General features: G+C 43.8%; 1 protein-coding gene across 1 annotated transcript in view; it reads right to left on the bottom strand.

Moving 5' to 3' along the window:
• The window catches only part of STK32C (serine/threonine kinase 32C), a 382,168-nt gene that overhangs the window by 146,168 nt on the left and 211,380 nt on the right, over window positions 1-24,620 (bottom strand). Inside the window, exon 2 of the mRNA XM_081863318.1 lies at window positions 18,475-18,779. Within this exon, the coding sequence (XP_081719444.1) occupies window positions 18,475-18,565 (91 nt within the window). The 5' untranslated portion in view covers window positions 18,566-18,779. The remainder of the gene's footprint in view (window positions 1-18,474; window positions 18,780-24,620) is intronic.

Raw genomic sequence — 24,620 nt, 5'->3', positions numbered from 1 at the left:
GTAGACTCATTGATATTACTGGCCGTGACTAACCTAGGCCTTTTCATTTCAGGGTGCGTGCTCTAACTTAACTGGATAAAACCCGCTAACCTATTGGCTCAAGGGAGACATTTCATGTATCTATGCATAGACACACTTGAGAGAGAAAAAACCTAAATATCAACATATTTAATTGAATTTTAGCATCTAGAGTATAGATCTAATTATTTCAGCAGTTTTTAAAGATATGTCTGTAAATTGCCTTGGGGTATATATGTGGAAGGCAATTACAATATTATTATTATTAATAATAATACTACCCCCTGAGAAGGAAGAATTCTATCACAGATATTTCTAGTTAAATAAGTGAGTGATAAACAGAGTTGAGGCTTCCATAGTCATCAATAACACAAAGCTGTTACAGTTGTTGTTTTTTAAAGGCCTTTTATTTTGAAATTAAGAATTTCTTGTTATAGATGAAGGCATACACTCAAACTTCTTTTGACAACATAATTTTATCCTGGTGTCTGTTTTATCAGTCATATGTATATATGTATATCCTGCCTTTTCTAGCTAAAATTAGAACCACCTGAGGCAGCTAATATCAACATAAGCACAAGACAGAATGGAAACAAACAAGCAGCAAAACTACAGAAAATCAAGAGCTGTAAGGGAAAGAGCCGAGAAAGGAATGCCAGCCAAGAGGGCAGCCTTTAGAATTGCAGCTGTAATCACTTTCAATCCTGCCTGGAAACATATATGTTGCTGTGCGTGTTCACATGAGCCTGTGCTAATGGCAATGTGGACAGTTAACTTGCAACCTTTGCTGAAACAAATTGCTCACCAGGAACTCTCCATGGTGCTGTGTCCAGTGAGCTGTCTTGCTCCTTACAGAATTAGAACAGGGTGTTAAGGGAAAAAATACTATGAAAGTATTCCCATAACTGAATAATCTATCTGCCTCTGCTCGATCCCCAGCTTGGCTACTACCAATTGCACCTTCCCAGGAGTCCTGGACTTGAGGGTCTTCACCCATATGAATCTTCACACACTGTCTCATTTTATCCTCTCATACAGGGCAAGGCTGCCCATCATGCAGCCACGATTTTCCCATGCCTTTACTGGAATACATCAGGCATGAAACTGAATCAGGAACAGGCTCTACTGAAGCTGTGGCTTTCAAACTATGGGAAAGTTTTGAAAGATGTTGCTCTTTTAAGGTCTAGTCCTCTGTACAAGTAAGCATCACCAACAGCAGTCTTTTTCAATGTTCTCTTTTCAGCAGCTCTCTAAAGTGCTTATCATTTTGTCTGGTGCAAAGGAAAGAAACAGGAAGGGGAGTAAATATGCAAGGATAAATAATGCAGCTATACAGATTACACAGGAAAGCAATCTTCACAAATATAAATAAATTGGTGAGAGTCAAGCAAAAGTTAGTTGCAATTAGTCAGTGAACTAGGACTTAGGCATAGTTAATCTGAAGTGCTTTCCCACTGGTTCTGATGAACCTTAGCCACGTATAATTTTTGCCTGATGGAACTTTTGCTGATCTGCAGTCACTGGTGTGCACAACTCAGCAAGGCTTCCCTGTACACAGCTGTGTCCCAGTGTGCTCTCACATTTTTCTTACCCGTGGGGAACAGTAGCAACTTTATGCGCCTATGGGGTTCTGGATCAAAGGCGAGGTGTCCATCAGGACTCTCAACTCCATGAATCACTTATGTTTTCACCCTCAACTATATAAAACAACACTTGTCAGTGATGCGCATCTAATCTTCAAGCCCAGTATTACTTTATTCAAAATTGAGATTATCTTAAGCACCTTGCCCTATTTTCCCCAAGTTTCTCACAGGTTTCCATGGGAATGAGAACAGCGTTGAGGCAACCTAAAGCAGAGCCACTAACCTCCAGAAAATTTCAACTGCAGCTGCGGGTGAGACATTGCAAGTGCCATAACTCAAATGCTACTTACAGATTTTAAGAGCCTTTGGGGTCCAATACAACTCCTGAAGCCTAGAGTGCTCTAAATGTGTCAAAGGAATGAAAGCTGAAAATGTATTCTAAGTGTCCACACATACTTCTGTTCAGACAGGCAACTGTATTGAAAGAATTCCTTCTTTCAGTGAAACCAGACATCTTGGCCTTTTCAGAGAAGTCCTTCCTCACACTTCTCTGCAACACATAGAGAGTTCATGGTCCCTTACTTTCTACTGGATATCTAGAGGCAAGGCAAGCAGTCATAGGAACACAGGAAGCTGTCTTATACAGAGCCGTATCATTCATCCATCAATATTGTCTACAATGACTGGCAGTTGCTCTTCAGGGTTGCAAGCAGAAGACAGCCTGACCTGGAGCTTGAACCTGGGACCTGTTGCAAACAAATCAGACACTCCACCACTGAGCTGTGACCCTTCCCCAGTCTAATGTTAATAATAATAATAATAATAATAATAATAATAATAATAATAATAATTATAATAGTTTATTATTTATACCCCATCCATCTGGCTGGGTTTTTCCAGCCCCTCTGGGCAGCTTCCAACAAAATATTAAAAATACAATCAAACATTATAAACTTCCCTAAACAGAAAAACTGCATTCGTAGACCTCTATTGCCATTATAACAGATATGGAGAGGAGAAGCCAACAACTACAAAAAATATATATTTGAGGTTCAATTTTTAAAAAATTTATTTATTTATTAACTTTGTATACTGCCTTTCATCCAAAGATCCCAGTTTAGATTATTTACATGAAAGTAAGCAGTTAAGAAAGTTTGAGGACTATCATATTTTAACTTTTCTCTGTTGGAATCTGCTATGTCTCACCATCTTCACAACAGGTTCAGCCCTGAACTGCACTAGACCTCAGAGGAAGAAGAAGACTGAATTGCTAGCCCTAGTGCGAACTGGGTTCCTGGAGAGGCAAAAGATCAATGACCCTTGCACCTGGGGAGAGACCCAGTTCAAGGAGGCCACAAGTCTGAGAAACTGCAACACCTTCACTAGTCTTATCTCCTCACCAACTTACCCACCAACTCACCCGAGGAGCAGAGGGGACAACAGAAGGAGCCGGCCCCACCCATGCCAGTTGCTGCTGAAGATGGTGCAGCAGACCTGGAGGCTGCTTTGCTGGAAGATAGAGAGCAAAGAAAGCAAAGAGAGCTCTGCATGTTGAAAGCAAGTGTAGACGCTTTGCTGTTGCCCCACCTGGAGGGCGTTGAGTCGGCTCAGGCCGCCTGGCAGGTGCTGAGGAGTCTGTGTGAAAGCTCAGCAGGAGCCCAGGGCCGGGAGGAAGCTGAGAGCAGGGAGGAAGCCGAGAGCCCAGTGGGGGCTGCTGGCCATGTTCCTGAAGTTACAGTTAGGAGTAGCTGCTTTGTCTCCGAGGGGCCATGTGATGTTGAGGCCCGCAACCAGAGTGCTGGGGAGCGTGCAGGCCCAGGCTGTGCACCCAAAGGTGGGGGTGCTGGGAACAAAGGAATGGCTGAAGAGAGAGCTGTGAGAGCTGTTGCTACACGTCACCGCTGTTATTGCTGTGGCTCCCCCTCCCATCTTGTGAGAGAATGTCCAGTGGAGGCACAGTGGAGCGTCCCATCACCTAGTGCCATCTAGTGGATTCCTGGAGAACTGCACCTCTGTAACTTCTGGGAAGACTGTCTGTTTAGCAGATGGGACTCAACACCTACTCACGCAGACTGGCTCACTGTTTTGTTCTTTCTTACAGGATTCAATCCAAGCTTTTGTTGCTCCAGGACTGTCCTGCGCGTTGCTGTCTGTCAGTGCACTTCTTGCTGAGAACTACAGAGTGTGTTTTGAGGACAATAAGTGTTATATTTCTAAGAATGGACAGCACCTAGTTAGTGTTGAATGTAAAGACAGGTTGTTTGTACTAGATGCTTCTTTTGCAGGTACAGGTGACACAGAGGAGGCTCAAGCACAGTGTGCCAATGTTCCAGTCCATGATTCGTGTGCTCACCTCTGGCATCGACAAATGGCTCACGTGTCCTGGGGGTCAGTGAAGAAGATCCCAGAGTGTACACAAGGATGCAAAATGAAATCTGAGAGGGTGACCATTAGGGCTTTTCATTAATTCATGCAGATTTGTGTGGTCCGATGTCTGTGACCAGTATGGGCGGAGCCAAATATGTGCTGGTTCTGATTGATGACCATACGCGCAACTCCTGGCTCTTCATGCTCCAACACAAAAATGAAGCTGCGCCGCTAATCAAAGACTGGATTGCGGCTGTGGAACTGCAGTTCTCCACAGGGGTGCAAAACTTTCAGAGCAATCACGGTGGGGAGTTCACCGGGTCTGCACTGCAAAGTTTCTTCCGCAAGAAGGGGATTCAACACAGATTGACCTCTCCACACAGTCCCCAACAGAACGGGATTGTGGAAAGACAGAACAGGACGCTAGGGGAGATGTCCTCAGCGCTTTTGTTTGATGCCGGGCTCCCACAGTGCTTTTGGGGGGAGGCTTGGCGAACGGCCAACTTTATTCTGAACAGGTCGTTCAATTCAGTGGTAGGAGACACACCCTACTTCCTGCTGCACGGAAAGAAGCCGAAAGTGCACTACTTCCGTGGTTTTGGCTGTGAGGCTTGGGTCCTCATACCAAAGGCCAAACGCAAGAAAGGTGAACCCAAGTCCCAAAAGATGATTTTCTGTGGGTATGAGCCAGGGACCAAGGGGTGAAGGTTTGCTTATCCGTCAGGGAATCAGTCCAGGATTCTGCTCAGCAACAGTGCTGAATTCTGTGAGCAGAGTGGCTGGGCAAGGATACATGGGAACCCTGACATCCTGTCAGAGAGTCTGCTTGACTCTGCTGATGAAGAAGAGGGAGAGGTTGAACCTGCTACTGAGGCCCAGAGTCCAGACCCAGTGCAGGCAGAGGGGAGAACTCCCAAGGCTGTGAAGATTGAGCAATGCAGTGCTCCATCTTTTCCCACAGGTTCGGCTGAGAAGTCCAGAAGGCGCAGTAAGTCAGAGGGGGAGCTCTCTGATGCCAAGGATGTTCTGGCTGGCCCTAGTGGGTCAGAGGGGGTTCCTGAAGTAGTGCTGCACCGTTCAGCTCGGATGACCAAGAGGAAACCTCCTGAAAGGTTTGCCGTCACTAGCGTGTGGGTCGGAATGGCACAGTGTGAACCCGAGAGTTTTGAGGATGTTCAGAAACTGCCTCAGGAAGAAGCCAGAAAATGGCATGAGGCGATGCAGAAGGAAATGAACTCAATGGAGTCTCTAGGTGTGTTCTCCCTCACAAAGTTGCCGGTGGGCACACAGGCCATGGGTAGCCACTGGGTTTACCATCTTAAGCCCACAGCGACAGGAGAACCACAGTATAAGGCCAGATTAGTGGCGAGAGGATTCACACAGCGCAGGGGGTTGCATTATACGGAAGTTTATGCTCCCACCTCTAGGAGTGAATCTCTACGCTTGGTCTTTGCCGTTGCTGCACAAAGAGGTTTGCTGGTGCATCACTTTGATGTGGATGTTGCTTACTTGAACTCAGACCTCCAGGAGGATCTGTACATGCTTCCTCCTCCAGGGTTTGAGAGCCATGAGCAAGGTATACTGTGTGGAAACTTCACAAGTCAATTTATGGTCTGAAGCAATCGGCCAGAAATTGGAACTTGTGCCTGAATGAAGCTTTGGAGAAGCTAGGTTTCAGGAAGAGTCTTGCTGACAGTTGCCTGTTCCTTAGAGGATCAGGAGACTCACAGGAACTGGTGTTATTTTACGTTGATGACATCATCCATATTGGAAAGGCAGACAAACAGGTGCAGAAGTTTGCCAAAGAGCTTGGGAAACAGTTTCAGCTCAAGAACCTGGGTGCAGTAAAGATCTACCTAGGCGTGCAGATAGCGAGAACTGAGGATGGTAGCTTCTTGCTCAGTCAGAAAGGCAAGATTGAGCAGTTGCTTGAGAAGTTCAGAATGCCCAATTGTGCAGGAGTTCGGACACCCATGGAGACAAACTTCGTGAAAGATAGCCAGCAAGCAGAAGGTGCTGAGTTTGAGAATGCTGAGCTCTTTCAGTCAGCTCTGGGTAGTCTGTTGTATCTGTCCCAGTGGAGCAGACTAGACATTGCCTTTGCCACCAACCTGCTAAGTAGGGAAGTATCAAAGCCCAGTGTGAGTGCTTGGCACGGTATCAAGCGGGTACTGCACTACCTGCAACATACCAAAGACTTCTGTCTTAAGCTGCCAGCTGAAGGTGAGCGAAGCTCACATGCTATGCAGACAGTGACTGGACGAATTCGCAGGACTGCAAGTCTGTGTCTGGGTTGGTGGTAAAGTTTGGGAAGTCACTAGTTGGGTGGAAGTCCCGGAAGCAAAGTCTCATTGCGCTGTCTTCTACTGAGGCTGAATTCAGCGCACTGTCAGATTTGTGCCAGGAGCTAGAGTTCTATAGATGCTTGGTGCAAGAGATCTATGGGGATTGTAGCATGCCCATCACAGTTTGGGAGGACAATCAACCTTGTTTGAAATTGGCTGAATCTGCGCAATTTAAGGCCAGAACCAAGCATCTGGACATACGTTTCCAAAATGTGTGTCAGAGTGTTCAGTCAGGTTTGATATGACTGAAGTACTGTGCCAGTCACAGTAACTTGGCCGATGGATTTACCAAACCTTTAAGCTTCCAGCATCATGGGGAGTTTTGTGGTGGTTTGGAGTTGGGGGTAAGTTCTGTACTTACTTTCCCCACAGTAGCGCAGGGTAAGAGGGGGTGTGAGGAGAACCTGAGCTTACAGGGTTAAACAGCTCAGAGTGTATGCCCTGCCTACTATTGGGAGGGGGGAGATTCTGCGTCATATCCGAGAGTCTAAACCCTTTGTTCTCTCTACTTTTGCTTTTGAGGAGAGTGGACGTGTTTTCACAATGCTGTTCGACAATGGATAGTCTGCTGTAAATAAAAACTGCTTTTAGCTGCTAAGATCCTGTCTGGACTTTATTTAAGCACACTGAAGGAAAGCACTTGAGTTTTGCAGCTTTCTCTTACCGCTGCTGATCTCTGCGTTTGCTCAGAGCATCGGAATGTGGCCCTTTGAAGTGCGGAGGCCTGGCCGGTAGCTGCGCAGCCGAAGCGGGCTGGACGCCAGGATTTATCTGAGCAATAAATCAATCACTTTAAGAAATACAACTTTTTGAGAATGAGAATCACCCTTTAAAAATTGTACAACAGGATCTCTATGAGCCAACATATATATCATTCTTAAAGAAAACCACAGACATATTTCAAGCTAAGATGAATTCCTTTGCAAATGAAATACCTTGGTTTCCCAGAATACACACCAGACACATTCAGGCTTTGGATACTGTACAGTAAATAAACAAAGAGTGCAGAGCATCGCTCGAGTATTTCACCGTCATACTGTGAAAAGGTGAAAGTGGGGAAGCAAGATCTTTTTTAAAGTGTGCTCCATAATAAAGGACAGCAGTAAGAAGTGGGTTTGTCAAGGATCAGGTGCCTCATCCTATGAAATCAATTTTGAATAGATACAATGGCATTTGGACTCTACACAAAGATATAATACAAAATAATACAGTATCTGAAGAAGTGTGCATGCACACGAAAAGCTCATACCTAGAACTAACTCAGTTGGTCTTTAAGGTGCTACTGGAAGGAATTTTTTTATTTTGTTTTGACCATGGCAGACCAACACGGCTACCTATCTGTAACTACAAAATAAAAGCAAGAGCACCTCTTGACCTCACTAATGTAGGGGGGTTGTGAAGGCTGATTTAAGCACTTTCAACCTCTGCATTGCAAATGGTGAAGAACATCATTCCATGCTGGTATGTGGCCAACATTGCTGGGGACCAAGTCTACACGAGAGACAGAGTTCTTCACAGCCAGCTTCTTGCCTAGGCTCTGTTTTCTGTTATGATCTACCCTAGCAAATACGGAACTCCTAATGTAGCACAATTAAAGAGCCATGTCAGGAAAAGACTGTGTTTGGGGGGAGAGTCTCACACAGTTTCAGCATGGCTGGGCCAGATTTGCCCACTGCTCCAGATATGAGAAGTGCTCCCCTCACACAGACAGCAGCTGCCCAGCCTGTATAATTCAATCACGCTTGTTCCTCAAGAAGGAGACACCATGCATAGAAAGAGCAGTGGGGCTCCACCTCTGGCCTGGCCACTGACATTGCACAGCTCCACAGCCTGGCCTAACATGTATGCTTCTCAATTTCTGCACAATTTGAAACTCAAATTGCTCGTAAGCTTTCCCTGTTCAGCACAATATGTGGATATCAGAGGTAGGGTGTTGTGCAATATCAAGGCCAGCTGTGGGGCCCCACTATTTGTTTGACATGTAACCTACCCTCCTCCAGAGTCCTCTAGGGATTTTGAAGGCAGGGTGTGACCACCACAGCTGCGAATCCAGTGCCCATTTCGTCCCATGGAAGGGGCAGGTTGAAGAACTGTTGAGATGACAACTAGGCCACATTGCCCCTGCCCAGACACCATTTCTGGCTCCTCTCCTTATGGCAAGTAGACCAGCACCGGGACATCCCCTCAGCTTCTATTGACCTTTGATAAGGAAGGGCTGTTGCTCAGTGGTAGAACATCCATTTTGTGTTCATTAGGTCTCAGGTCCAATCCCTAGCATCTCCAAGAATGGCTGGGAATGCCATGTCTGAAACCCTGAAGCGTCACTACAGGTCATTATAAACAATACTGAGTTAGATGAACCTGTGTTCTGACTCGATAGAAGGCAGCTTCCTGCATTCCTGTGTCTTTTGTCTGTACACTAACGAGAGAGAGAGAGAGAGAGAGAGAGAGAGATTCTCATGCCTTCTAGTTAGCACTGCTATTTTATTTTTAACCCAATATGACATGGTCATAATGAGAGCACAGATTTCATAATATTGTCTCTCTCCCACAAAAATATAAGGCATTAATTGACATTTTATTTAGGGATGTCCCCAAAATTTCTTAAGGGGTCTCCATAGCAACCATGCTGTGCCAGTAAACAGGAGCACACCAGAACAATGTGGTAATTGCTTCTGGATATATTAACAAGCAATGTCTTCATATATATATTTATATATATATATATGGAGGAGCAGGCAATGCTTAAAATACATCTCTATGAAATGGTAATATATTTAGAAGAGCATTGCATAACAATCCCACCCACCCACGAGGGGGGTAACACATCATTGTTATCCATATTCTTGGCACTACGTCCTCATTTTAAAAGGTACATAAGAGCAGCTCTGCTGGATCAGGCCAGGGGATTTAATCCAGTCTCCTATTATCACACAACCAGATGCCTGTAAGAAGGCCACAAGCAGCCTTTATTCAGAGGCATACTGCTTCCGCTATCCGAGGTAGTTTTCTCTTTTTAAGTGCATATAATTTTCAAGAGAATGCATAGTACAATTGACGCTTGACTGAATTACTTTAAAACCTCACAGCTCTGGTATAGACATATACCTATATAATCACAATGGATTAGAGAATGAATTGAGGCTGAGATGGGAATTGAGAAAGTTCTGCACTTTCAAAAAAGATGGAAATTTTTGCTGTGCTAACAGCTCCAACGAAAACTTTCCCTTCTGCTTTTGGGAAAATGGCATTTTAAACGCCGTGCAAGCATGCAGAAGGACACGGCGAAGTTGCCTTGTTAACAGTGTTTGAAACTCAGATTTATAAGCTAGGCGCCAAATGGCTCCTTAGACTAAGGTTACAGTCGCCAAAACGGAATGTCTGGTTGCCATTTTGGGGGCCAGACAGCTTGAAAACCGTATTTTTAATGTGACTTTTTGGTTCCTGAAATTTGTTCTGATTGTGTAGATAAAATATCACGGACAGAATTCTAGAGAATGTGCTGTCAATTTGTGGAAATAGGAAAGATCCAAAGATCCCCAGGCATGGACCTCCAGGTGGTGGAGATGTCTGCTGCCATCCTGGGACCTGGGCATCTTAACCTGGTCACAAGTGGCTGATAAAGGGTAAAGGTAAAGGGACCCCTGACCATTAGGTCCAGTCATGAACGACTCTGGGGTTGTGGCGCTCATCTTGTTTTATTGGCCGAAGGAGCCAGCGTACAGCTTCCAGGTCATGTGGCCAGCAAGACTAAGCCGCTTCTGGCAAACCAGAGCAGCACAAGGAAACGCCATTTACCTTTCCACCAGAGCGGTACCTATTTATCTACTTGCACTTTGACGTGCTTTCAAACTGCTAGGTTGGCAGGAGCAGGGACCGAGCAACGGGAGCTCACCCCGTCGCGGGGATTCAAACCGCCGACCTTCTGATTGGCAAGTCCTAGGCTCTGTGGTTTAACCCACAGCGCCACCCACATCCTTCCAAGTGGCTGATAGCCAGGTGCAAAATGCACCCGGCAAATTTCAAACACTGCACTTTGAAATTTCAAACGCTGCACCACAAAAACTGGTTGTCAGGGAGGATTCGGAGGAGCAATAGACAGAAGAGGCAGAACAGGAGCTCAGGGATGCTGAAGAGCCCTGCAACCACCCAGAGGCTCAGGGAAGGAAGTTCGGACTCAGGAAGGCAGGGGGCTTTCAAATCAGCACAGACAAGGAGGGAAATGAAATGTAAGGATCAAAGACGTTTGGCGTGGGAATCGTAGGAAGCCACTCCCCGAATCTGACTCAACAGGTTCGGATGCGTAATTCTAGACTGTAGTTGTTTGTTGTATATATGTAATAAAGACTGTCAATACCACGCTGACTGTGCTCTATTGCGAAGGGGAAACACCACCTTTACATTGGTGGTGTACACAACTCGGGTGCTATTGGAATGCAGTGGTTTGTCATCTGGAGTCTCCAGACTGAGTGAATGAAGGACTGCTATTCCAAAGATAACACAACAGAAACTGAGATTCTCTGTGGCTGAATAAAGCTTTAAGCCACTAGCGGGGGACTTCGGGACCAGTGGCCAAATGTAGCCCTTCAGACCCCATTGGGACTCTCTCCAGGCTACACATCCCCATTGAGTGCTTTTGCCTGTCTGGAATGTACTGTGATCAGGGTGGATTCGATTTAAATCAAATAAATTGAAATTAAATCAATATAAATCATGATTTAAATCACTAGTCAGTAAGACTTGATTTAAATCATTTTTTTTTACAGAAAGACTCATTCTTGCTGGTACCATCTTAATATTTACAACCCAAGGAAGGTTTCATTTTTGGAAAAATAAATTTTCAGAGTAGTTTTCACAGTGATATCAAAAATTACTGATTTAGTTCTACTATTAGATGTACAAAAACAGATAATTATGAAATTATTGTGAGGTTTAATAAGTTAACTGTTTATATTTGGACAACGTTTCTGCTGTACTTTATTGGAAGGAGAAAAATAATCATTTCCTTAATAACAATTTAAATAATTTATTTAACTAAAACAATAACATTATAGCATATGTATCCATGTTGGTTAACTGATGTGGTTAAACAATTTTTTTTTAAAAAAAAAAGCACCTTAGACTGAGTTTTAGCACACATGAAAAACTTAAAACAAATCTTTATTTCCTGATGAATAGCCTTTGGACTATAATGTAACTTAAGTAGAAAAATATCTTTAGAAAGATTTCTCCTCCAAAAGCATATTATTTTAAAAATCCAATTTAAATCAAAAAAATCATATTTAAAATTACAAAATCTGATTTTTTTAAAAAAACAATACATTAATTTTTATCCACCCTAACTGTGATTATGTTTTTTGCTTGCCTGGATCAAAGATAGAGTGGGTGTGTAGGAACCTCTTTGGTGCGGGTGAAATGTAGTCTTCCCACACATACACACCTTTTTTGCCTATGGTTACACCCATCATTGGTAAATGGCCCCTGGAAGATGGTTCATAAAGGAATGTGGCTCTCAAGATGAAAAAAATATTTAAGAGAGAGAAAAATATAGAGAGCCTCTGGTTCTCTATTAGGGTGTTATTGGCTTCAGTTATTTTACTCGCTCCGCTATCTGTTGTTATGTCTTAAAAGCACGTGGCGTCGTCAGGTAACAGTTGCACTTTCACTAATATTAGTCGCTGCTGAATTGTTGCTGTGATCTATCTATCTGTATGCTTGTCTATTTAGAGCTTGTTAGCTGCCCTGAAATAGAAGACATTTTAATAAGCACATTATAAAGGAAAACACTTACCTGTGTATGGCAAAAAGCAAGGCTAGAGAAAACAAAAATAGAAAATGTATTCCTGCCCATGGAGCCCGCTTTTACAACATGGTTATGGCTTGGTTAACTTGAGGCAGGAAGAGTAAAAATGTGTGGTTTAAGTAAAAGATGTGGTTTAATGGGTGCTTCGCTTAAGCTGCTTTAAGCCTTTTGTCTTAGCTAGAGTTACATAAGTTGTGGGAGACAGTTCTAAGCCTTGTGGATTCTATTTCAAAATATTTCATATTTTGATGCAGATTTCCTTGTCCTCCTGTTACAGGTGTCATGACTCCAGTAGTGATCAAGAGTCCGAATCAGAGGCTAGAGAGCCTCCAGCTATGGAGCCAGACCTAGTTCAGGGCTCCGATCTTCCTCTTAGAGATGAGATGATCACAGAGCCTGGGAGATCCAGTGCCTCACCAGCCCAGTGGCACCTGGCACGCACCAGGCCAGAGGCTATGGAACAGATGGGAGTGCCTGCCTACCTTCAGCCAGAGGATTGACCCTTGAAAACTCAAAAGCAGAGTGGTCCAGCTCTTCATACTAAGTGGGTCACAAGAGTATTTCAACAGAGAACCCATGGGCCGCACTCCAAATTAAATTTCCCTATCCTAAATTAAACTGTTTGCCATATATTTAATATTATTTGACACACACAATCTGTTTCATTAAATATATATAATTAAATGCACAATTAATTAATTAATTAAGCACATTCAATACGCAAACAGGCGTATGCACTTTCATTAACAACGTAGAATAAGAAAGGATTTACTTACACGGTTTCAAAATTCCAAAAGGATATTATAGACGATAATTCCAAACTATTAAAGAAGGCATATAATATACTGATGGAATGGGAAACCAAAAATGAGGAAGTCAAATGAGTAATGATTAAGTGGGCACAGGATGTAGGTCACAACATACAATTTGAGGACTGGATAAGACTTTGGAAAGTGGATTTGAAATTTACCGATTGTATATTGTTGAAGGAAAATTACATGAAAATGATATACAGATGGTATATCACACCAGTAAAATTGACAAAAATGTATAAAACAGAACTGTTGGAGGTATAAAGAAGGGGAAGGTACATTTTATCATATGTGGTGGGATTGCAAGATTATTTTAAAAAAAAAACCTTTGTGGGAGTGAACTGTTTGCTTGGAGCTGTCTGTGGTCCTGAAACATCTGCTCTGCCTTGCCCCTAGGGAACTGGCATCTGACCAGAGCATAGCACTAAGCATCACTATGCTAGCCTAGTGATATCCAGCATGGTGCCTCCAGATGTTTTGAACCATAACCTCCCCTACTCCTGACCATTAGCCGGCTGGGGCCAATGAGGGTCAGAGTCTGCCACATCTGCAGGGCACCACAGTCAGTGACTAAACCTGAGCTAATCTCTCCTTTCTAACCAACCGAACTGGGGAGTTTCTCCAGTGTATATCGTGAACCAATTCAAAAACATGCTGCATGACTCACATAACATGAAGGGTTATGTCCTTAAAACTTGTCCTTAAATTTTGCCTGATTGCTCAGCCAAAGTGAATGCAGGTTTCTTAAGAAGACCTGGGAATTATATCACTCCTCACTATTTTTTCTTGACTTCCTTCATATAGTGACAAGCTCACATCGCACAAGAATTTGATGCTTCAAGTGTAGGTGTAATATAAGAAACTATCAATAACAGTGAGAAAAATGTTTGATCCGCTTGCGGAGGTGCTCTGGTAAGCCGTGTGCCAAGGGCACAGACCCTCTCTCCAAAGCTTTCAAATGTCCTGCCATTTTGAGAAAGTTAAAAAGAAAAAAAAAAGCAGTTGTCTCTTCAGCACAGCAAGGGACATTTACACTTTCAGACATATTCCGCATACACCAGTGCAAATAAAACAGGACCCTACCCAAGGTTTTTTCACATACAAAAGGAGGGAACAGATTGTGGGGTCCACAAATGTTGGCTTGGCTTATTAGTCAGCTGTTGTTTGTGGCCTCTGAGTTGAAACAATTTAACTTGAGATTGTGAAGGGTGGGGTGTGTGTTTGATGCTATTCTATTCTGTTCTAATTCTATAGCTTCCAGATGACCTGTCTATTGATCACTCCTTCTGATTTGTTTGCAGGGAGGCTAGATGCTAAGCAGCTATGATCTCATACTTCCCAGTGCATTTTCCAGTCACTTTCCTTATCATAAGAAGTCTGGTTTTGGGGGGAGGAGTGGGTTTGTTGCACAAGACCTCCCCATCAACTACAATTCCACAATGTGAATTTCCTGGTATGTGATGCAAGTGCCTATACAGCACACCATCTTGAATAACAACTGGACTGACCATCAGAACTGTCTCTGATAAGACTCCAGACTCGCCGCTTTACAAGAGGGAGTCAATCACACACCACAAATTTAGGTTTGTGCAATTAAAGAGGATTTATGCACTCTGGCACAACAAACTTGATTTTTTAAAAAACAACACAGATTTCTGGCAGTAAGGAAAATGATGGGCAAACAAATGCAGTCAGGAGGAATAGCAATGGACAGGAAGTCATGTCACCTCCACACAAACAAGTCCGAATTAATGCTCAGTTAACAGTGGACAGCATATAATCTCCGCACAAGCTTTCCGCAAAGAAACTGGGATAAAGAAACAGGACATCTGGAAGCAACGCAGGCCAACTAAGCTACAATGCTGGTGCTCGCACAATTCAGTTAGGCCTAACAGCATGAGCACAGCAATGTGGTAGTCACAAATGCATGCAGGAGCACAGCTCCTATTCCCTAAGAGCAAAAACAAAATAGATTTCTGCTTTCACCATCAGGAGCCATCATCTGACAATGTAGGCACCACATTGCAGAGCTCGTAAAAGCAAAAGCAAACTAGGTTGTTGTTTGGTGCATTTCTGTCCTGGTCTGTCAACAGTACTGTCTCTCAGAACTATTGTGATGATAAAGGAATCTTCCTTTTCAGTCCTGAAATTGGGCAAGGGTGGGGGGGGGACCTATGCCATCCCCACCACCAGCATCTCCTTGTTGTATGCCTTTCCCGAATGTCATGTGTTAAGCATGATGATTGGCACAGAGATTCTAACTGCACTCGGCTAAACAAGGCTAGAATCCTCCTTTCAGTCAGGAACCCTCATTGTGCAGGATTCTAGCCACATTCAGCTGAACATGGTGCATGAGCAGACAAAGGAAGCAGGTCTTGCATGCACACCCCTCCACACTTTAAACCCACATGCATTGTTTTGAACACCTGAAGAGGGCTGTAAGTTATGCCATGTTATATATCTAGCCCAGCCATCCCTAACCTGGTCTCTCCACAAGACGTTTTGGGCATCTGCTCCAGCCAGCACAGCCACATACTGAGGGAAGTTGAAGTCCAAAATATCTGTAGTGCACCAGGTTGAGTAAGGCTGTTATTGCCAAAGAAGGCTTGCAATAGTTGCCTTGCTCCATCCCCAAAAGAATCTGGGGACTTGTTCAGGTGCTAATTCTCTCCCCCAGGATTGTTCCTCTAGCAAGAGCAGAAGTAAGTCACAGACCAACAAGGTGCATTTTACCTCGCCAGGTCAAGAAGAGCCCAACTTCAAATTAGCATGGGATCTCTCAGTTCACGAGTTACACTCAGTCTACCCATTAAGAGTAGCAGAAGAAGGAAGTTCTCAGTTCCATGGCTCGCTCAGGATATGGGATAAACATGGGAGCCAATTAACATCTGAATTTATAGGTGTTCTGCTTTTTTTCTTCTTCTTACAAAATAACGGAAATTATCTTAGCATGCATTTTCAATATCACTGTATACAGGGTTCTTCTCACTTATTAAACTTATGAAGAATTAATGGGTTTTTTTTATATTTATTTTTGAAAATCAGGAAAATGAGTTAAAACATTCCACACAAACACACACACACACACACACACACACACACACACACAGGTTTTGCAACTATTTTAGGGGTGGGGAATACAGCTCAGTGTTTGCATGCAGAAGATCCCAGAGTTGATTTTCAGCATTTCCAAGTCATCTGTCTGTGAGTGACTGGAGATCACCATAAACATTGGGCTAGATGTACCAATGGTGAGAATAAGCAGGCTCTAATATGAAAAATGGTAATTTGAATCCAGCTCAGTGACAGAACAAGAAAATGAAAGGGCATAAAAGTTTTGTTTAGAGATTCCTAGGTATTAAAGTTGTTCAAAGATAATTTATAAATGAATTTACCAAACTAAAATAAAAGTGCAAATTGTGTAGCTTATTCCTAACACATTTATGACATGATGTTTTATTCAGGCACAGAATTTTACTGAGTATTCTATAAAGAAGGGTCTTGTAAATGAAGTGACCAGCAGATGTGAGACACTGGGCTGTTTTTGGAACAGTTCTCCGATCAAACACAGTAAACACATCTAACTCCAAAAGCTATCTTGAAGGAAAAATTGCTACCACTCTAATACAGTGGTACAGTGGTACCTCAGTTTAAGAACAACCCTATTTACGAACTATTCAGTTTACAAACTCCGCAAAACCGGAAATAGTGTCCCGGTTTGCAAACTTTACTTTGGTCTAAGAACGGAAGCCGAACAGTGGAAGGGCACCGGCGGCGGGAGGCCTCGTTAGGGAAAGTGCTCCTTGGTTTAAGAACAGACTTCCAGAACAGATTAAATTTGTAAACCGAGGTACTTCTGTATTAAAAATGATACAGGTGGTAGCCGTGTTAGTCTGGTGCAGTCAATTTTATATATGTTTATAGTCCAGTAGCACCTTAGAGACCAACTAAGTTTGTTCTTGGTATAAGCTTTCATGTGCATGATATCTGAAGAACTGTGCATGCACACAAAAGCGTATACCAAGAACAAACTTAGATGGTCTATAAGGTGCTACTGGACATTTATATATATATATATATAAAATTATAGATGGCTAGGTCTTAGTACTTATTCAGAGCGTTCAGAAACTAATGGGTTGTGTAGAGGTTCATTTTCTTTAGAACTTTATATTTCCTTTTGCACTCTAAACCTTCAGTGAGTTGGGTCCTGTAGGGCAGTGTTTCCCAACCTTGGGCCTCCAGATGTTTTTGGCCTACAACTCCCATCATCCCTAGCTAGCAAGACCAGTGGTCAGGGATGATGGGAATTGTAGTTCAAAAACAGCTAGAGGCCCAAGGTTGGGAAACACTGCTGTAGGGCACCTCTGATTCATGACAGTTTCTTTCTCAGCACTCTTTATCACAGAAGCCAATGAACACTGCTAAAATATTAATAATGCATAGAAGGAATAATACCATTTACCAGTGCATCCTGCTAATTCTGTATGGTAGTACCAGTTTAATGTAAGCAAATCCTGAGAGGACCTGTAGCATGCACAAGCCACTTCAGAAGGAATTCAGAAGGGTTTACTCCTGAGTTAATGTACACAGGCTTGCTGCAGCCTCCTTTTCCATTACTCAGCCCACCCTGCAAAGCCATACACAGCAAACAATAAACTATCACCACTTTTCACAACCTCTGAGTTGTGGCAGGATCTAGGTTTTACGCCTCCTTCAGAGGTGGTGGGGCAGGAAAGGAGAGCATGCAGTCTATATAGCGTAATCTCCATTATCAAAAGTGATCTATAGAGCCTAATCCCCATTACCAAATTTTCACAGCTCTCCTTGTTCCATAATCCCCTGCCATTAACACGTGCAAATGTCTAATCCTATTAGCCCCCCCCCTCCATGGTTTTATCAAATTAAAAGAAAAGGACATAGAATTATAATATATAGATATAGGAGGCTTTATAATATAATATAAAGCCTCCTATATCTATACAATGGTGATATTTGCATACTACCAGCTCCAGATTCTGCATCTGATACGGATGTGCGACTTATTATTATTTTTTAAAAAAAGTTATGAATTGTATACGTTTGCGCTTAGAAGTAAACTTACAGAATGGCAAAGGCATAAACCACAGACACAGAACCGTGCGGACAGCATGTGCCCCTTTCAGAGGCAGAAAACAAACCCCAATCTTCATTCACTCTTCTCTTTCTTACAGAAACTGCCTCTTTGCCCGACCATGCAATTGGCTACATCATTTCCGGGCAGTCTTGTCGGAGGCATCTCAAGCCCATCGATCCCCCCCCCCCGCCCCGCCGTCCACAAAGCACTTCTGAGTTTCCTGCCATTTCACTTTTCCCCCCTAAGTGCCGCCTTAGAGGGTCCCACGACGACCCTTTCCGGAGCGGAGTTCCGGAGCCGGACTCTTCCCTCGACATGCATACACAGTCCACATACACCCTGCGCGCGTAAAGGAAAGATGGGCAGTGTTTGAAAAGCAGAAAGGGAGAAGAAAAGACTCCCTTCGCGCTGGATCGCGGCTGCTCTTACTCACCATCCTCCTTCTCGTCGAAGACGGGTCTCTTGGAAGATGAAGAGGAAATGCTGGCTCCCATCCTCTTCTTCCACTTGCTCCATTGAAACATTGTCGAAGGAGGCGCCAGGGCATTCCCTACCAAAGTCCCGGGAAGCTGGGCGAGCCGGGCGCGGCGGCGGCGAGACGGCACGGGAGAGCACCTTCAAGATGGATCTGGGGTGTGTGAGAGGAGAGAGGGCGCGCGTGTGTTTGTGCGCCTGTGTGCAACGTGTCTGAGGGGCTCTTCTTCCCTGCCAGCCGCTTGCCTCTCTCTCTCTCTCTCTCTCTCTCTTTCTCTCTTTCTCTCCGTCTCCAGTCTCTCGCTTTTGTCTGCGCGGCGCGCACCCCCAGGGCCCTGGGGAAGGGAGAAGAGGAGCCAAGCTTGGCTCCCTTTGGGCGCCTTCTTCCCGATTTGGAGAGAAGGGGGTCCCTCCTACTCCCCGTCAGCCTCTGGGGAACGGAGAGAGACCGGAGCGCCTCTTCAGCTTCAGTCTCTCTCTCTCTCTCTGAACACACGATCGAAATCGCCCTGGTTTTGTTCAAGCAACACGCCTCTCTCCCCCTCCCCCTGCCTCACCAGAGCTCTGGGCTTTCCCCGCGCAAAGACGCTGCTGGAGACAAGGCGCGCCCCCGGAGCGGTCGGGGTTTTGTGTTCCGCGGCGCGGGTGCGCGTTTACAACGGCGAGACTCGGGAGCCGCTTGCCCTCAACTCCAGGGAACGCGAGACTCGCCACTTCCCGGCTAGGTGGCGCTCGAGTCGTGCCAACGTGGGGATTACCTTTCACCTTCTGAGATCATCCGAACGCAGCTCGCTGGAGGAGGTGGCAGTTTGGAGGTGGTGGAGGGTGAGGGGGGGCATTAGGCTACGCTAGTTGCCCATGCCCGCCTCCAGATTGCCCTGCCTTGTTCGCCTCAAAGCAAAAATAAATGCCAGCAGAGTAAAAATTGTATCCAAACAGGATGAGGAGGGGAAGTTTATTATTATGCAAAGGGGAGGGGACATTTCTGTTGTGTTCCCGCCCCCTTTTTGTTGTTTAAAGGCTTTGGCTGTTGTTGTTAAACTAAGATCTCTTTGAGAGTGTTTTCTTTTCTTGGTCTGCAATAACCTGGAGGGAAAGGGTTTGATTATGGGGTGTTCACAGAGAAAGAATGCCATCAAATGACCACCAGAATATGCCCAAGTTTCCTCAAGGGCCATTGGAGTGGCTTAAATGGAGGGTGACTGGTCACTTCCCGGTTGAAATTGCACTTCCAAGTGGCCTGTGCAAAATGGACTGGGATGGAGAGGAATGGCGCCAGAACCTGACATCCTTGGGCAGTTGTTGGGGCCACAGTGTCTAGGCAGGGCCCATTGTTGACCTTTTAAAAACATTTCCCATACTTTGAGCACCACTTGGTGATTGGAGTCAACTGCCAATTTAATTTAACACCAGGTGCCGGACATGATCAGTGTGGTGTAGTGGTTAAGAGTGGTAGATTTGTAATTTGGGGAACCGGGTTCGTGTGTCCACTCCTTCACATTTAGCTGCTGGGTGACCTTGGGCCACTCACAGTTCTCTGAAGTCTCTCAGCCCCTCACCTCACAGAGTGTTTGTTGTGGGGGAGGAAGGGAAAGGAGAATGTTAGCTGCTTTGAGACTCCTTTGAGTAGTGATAAAGCGGATATCAAATCCAAACTCTTCTTCTCTTCTCAACATGAGGCATGGTGGGAAATTAAAATGTCAGGCAACCTCAGTCATCTGAAACGGCTCAGAGAACTGCTGCTATATTGCTGGTTGTTGAATATTGTTTTATTTAATTTGCATGTGCTGTAGAATGAAGTGAGTGGCAGATGGGTCTTGTCAACCTGGGAAGGTAAGTCGAAGTCCACCTAGGTGAAGAAAAACTCTGATCCTAAACCTCCACTGCCAGATATCTTTGGGAGAAGAAAGGTCTACGGAGTAAACCCTACACAAATCCAGAGTGGAGTCCCTAAGACAGTTGAATGGCACCCAGTATGCCTCCTTCTGGCAACACGTGCAGCCAAACTGGTGCAAAACATATTGCTCTGCTTTCCTTTGGACCACATCAGCGAGGCTGAGAGGAGGTCTTATCGTCTGGACAGCCCAGGTCTTCTATACACATAGCCCAGGCTTCTGTGGGGGGCGGGTAACTGCAGTGCTGCTAATGCAATGGTTTAACCTCCCCCCCGGAGGTGCACTCGATTGACTCTCGAGACAGATGCCAACAACAATACCACTTAATATATTACTTTGGTTCATAACTTATTTTCAATACATGTAAACCCATAGACAGCTTTTCAGCATGTGCAGAGTGTCATTATTACTAGTGATTGATCCACAACTCACACACTTCTGGGATTTGGAGAAAGGGCCTGCAGGAGAGTTTGAGCTGAACAACATCTCTTAAACATGCCACTCCTCTCCACAACCATCCACCATTCCACCCAGTAATATCAGAACACCCAGGACTACAGTCAGATTCTATATTTGTTCCTGCCATTTTTAAAAAAACGAATTTCAAAGAACTGAATCCATCACTGTGTTTTAAAGCCGAAAATGGCAAAAACAACATCATCAACAACAACCACCCTAAAATAATCATTTTGGATAATTGCATATTGTAGACAATTTAGTGTTCTATAAACTTTAAACAATTCTTTCAGTAGGCTGGATAAGCACTTTATAAAAAAAACACACACCCAAATGTGCATTGCTTTCAATTAGAACTGCTAATTAATTCACAGCGGTTTTCTCCTCTTATTTAATTGTTCATTTAAACTGTGTGCTGTGCACTGAAAAAGACAAAGGGCGGGGCTTTAGGAAAGAGGGTTTGAGTTTAATGCATATTCTGGACTTCTTCATTGGTATGGTATTGCATATAATGCATTTAGTTCTTTGGAAACTCATACATAAATAACACAACAAAGATGAAAGTTGCATAATGGATACATAATTTCCCAAGCAGCAAGAATCAGGAGGTCCTAAATTACATGATGCTTTCATTGCGCAAAAGAAAAGATGTGCAGACTTCCTTTCAAATTACCAGTGCTGTGATTATCTGGAGCTTCAGAGACACCAACAGACAGTGCAGGTAATGAACATTTAAAGTCTTGTGGCTCCCTCAAAGAAGTTGTGTGCATCTTTGTAGGTGCGGTCAGACGTAATCCACATGGACTTACTCCCATGTAAGTGTGCCTAGGCTTGCAGCTTTCCTTATTTTCTACATTAGGTTTATTGGCATTATAGCCAAGTTTCAAAAATTACATCAGAGCTCTCAGAATTCCTGGTGTGCCATTAGCACTTCAAGAGAAATGTGATCCGTACAACTTTCAGAACAAATTCCAGAGGGGTAGTGTTGTGCTAATGCATGGCAGCAAAATCACCCAAAAGTCATGCAGCAGTTTCAAGAGTAGTGACTTTATTGTAGGTTAAGCTTTTGTGGAAGGGAATTCTCTTCATCAGATGCATGAAGCATTATCCTGAATTAGCAGATTGTTTACATTACTCATAAAAGCAGAACGACCCACAGCACCACCCACGCCCCTTGTAAATGAGTATAACCATAGAATTGTAGAGTTGGAAGGGGTCCCAAGGGTCATCTAGGCCAACTCCCTGAAATGCAGGAATCACAATGTTGGAATCCTTGACAGATATTCACAGACCCTCCAAGATGTTCCAGGGACATCCCTGATTTAGATAAACCGTCCTGGTTTTTTATTTGATCCTGGAGTGTCCCACTTTTCCTTAGGATGTCCCTATTTTCATTGGAGAAATGTTGGAGGGTATGGAGTTATCCAACCACCAAGCTGTCTGAAGGCTGTATAGGGAAGTTTTTTAAATGTTTAATGTTGTATCATGTTTTTATGTATGTTGGAAGCTGCCCAGAGTGGCTGGGGCGACCCAGTAAGATGTATGGGGTGTAAATAGTAAAATTATCATTATGGAATGGAACATCTGTATTTTCACTGGAGAAATTTTGGAGGGTATCCAACTTCTGTTTAAATACCTTCAGTGTACAAGAATCCACTGCCTTCCAATGGAGTCTGTTTCACTGTTGAACAGTTCTTGCTGTCCTGAAGATTGCAGCCTTAATCCAGGAAAAGCTTTTGTAAAGATAAGGGGAGGGCCATGAGCAATCTCATCTGCTTATTCAATTACCTTAGATGCATTTTTAATGTAATTGGGTGTATAATAGTTGCTGCAGAGACACTGCAGTGAAAATAGGAAGAGAGGAGAACAAAAATAAAGGCTACAGTCCCATGGGCAGTTTATTGGAATCTCCACTGAACTCTATGGGATTTACATCCAAGTACACATACATAGGCTTGGATTTGGGAAAATCCTGGGGTTTGTTGCGTTCTGGTAACTATACATCTGTGTAAGATGTTTGTCCTGGACAGGACCCAGTAGATGAGGAGACAGAGGAATGAGGCAGGAAAAAAATGTCTCATTTCTCATGGATAAAACAGTAGATGACCCTCAAGGTCTCTAAAATTCAACCCTAAAATTCTATGAAACTATTACTCTAAAATTATCTTTTTTGGAGGTGTCCCTCTACCAACCTCTCTATTTCTCTGTTCTTTATTTGGTTTGGGTAGTCCATCAATCTATTCTGGATGCTTTTAAAAAAAGGGGGGGGACATACCAAAACATGCTATTTTTAGAGTGATTGATACCTTATTTCTTGCCAGAAGTGAATAACTGCAGTACAGACCTTCAGAGGGTGCTGCAGCTTTTCCTGCAATGGAACTGTAGTGATGAAGGAAAAACTTTTTCCCAGGCTCCATCAGATGAGCTTATTCTGTTTGTCACTACAGCTGATAGAGGTCCAGAGCCTCTGTCAGGATGAAACTGAAGCAATCCTCTTTTTCCCTTTCTTTTTTAAGGCACTTTGTTCACTATTCCATTTTAGTTATCCTTCAGCAGCTCTCAGAACTATGCCTGGCTTGGAACAGTGACGGGATGATGACATTTTAAAAGCGAGCTCATAATTTAAAGCAAGCTCGTAATTATAACTGAAATATAGAAGAAAACACTTTCTTGGTGATACTGATGCTGTAAGTTTTCAATAAAGGACTTCAGCTAACAATTAATTGTATGCCAAATGAGTGTTTTCAAAGCTGAATGCTTGAGAACTCCTAGCTCTTGGAAACCCAGAAGAACAATAAACTCTAATTAAAATAATATCACAGGCTGCCTTCTATACATGTGCCTGATCTTCACATTTCTCAATTCCCTTTTGCTAACACCAGAAAGATCCCCAATAAATGCTACTGACTTGTTTTCTTTCCTCCAGCATTGTCAACAGACCAAATAATTTTAACCGACATGGAGTGCTTTTGAATAATGATGCAACTAGGGCTGGAACTCAGGGCTGATGTCCACAGCCCTGTAAACTAGGGGACACCCAAATGACCATCACAAATGCTCTTTGAAGCACACCACCCAAAAATTAATCCCTGGTTTTGTTAACATAAAGACTACCATGTTTCTCTTTACTTCTGCTTTCTGCCTGCCCCATAACCTGTGTGTTTTGTTTAAGGGTTACAAGGCTGGACCAGATGACACTCAAGGTGCCTTTGAACTCTACAGTTCTATGATTCTAAGACAATGGGAGCAGACATTGGTTCTCTGTAATAGAATCCTAGATGTATTACCTGGTACCTCTAGCATCTGAGAGGGGCTTATGTAGCTTGCAATCTCCACCTTGGATCTGAGTCTACAAGCTAACCTCATAATTACAGTGTCCAGACTAATTATTGCATTCCCGAGCCCCCTCCGCACCCCTCCATTCCCTGCTTTTTGAAACAACCAGTTGGATGAAAAGTTCTTCAGAGCTCAAAAGCTTGCTACGATTTTATGGCATCTTGGTTGGTCGAAATAAATATATTGCCCACCTGTGGATTTTGGGTTTGTTCTTATGGGCCAACCTTTTGCAGCAGATGCTTGGTAAATACAAATTTCTTTCTCCCTTTCCCATCAGGTGATGAGAGAACAGCCCTGGCACATGTCAAGGCAGAGTTAGCCCACCAGGTGAGTTGTCCTGCTCACCTGACAAAGTCAGCCCATAGGATTGGGCTAGGTAAAAATATGGCTCTCATAGCCGAAAAGGTTCTCCATCCTG

The sequence above is a fragment of the Podarcis erhardii genome (assembly GCF_964252035.2).
Source record: "Podarcis erhardii genome assembly, chromosome: 5".
Classification (NCBI taxonomy): domain Eukaryota; kingdom Metazoa; phylum Chordata; class Lepidosauria; order Squamata; family Lacertidae; genus Podarcis; species Podarcis erhardii.
This window is presented reverse-complemented; position numbering and strand designations above follow the sequence as displayed.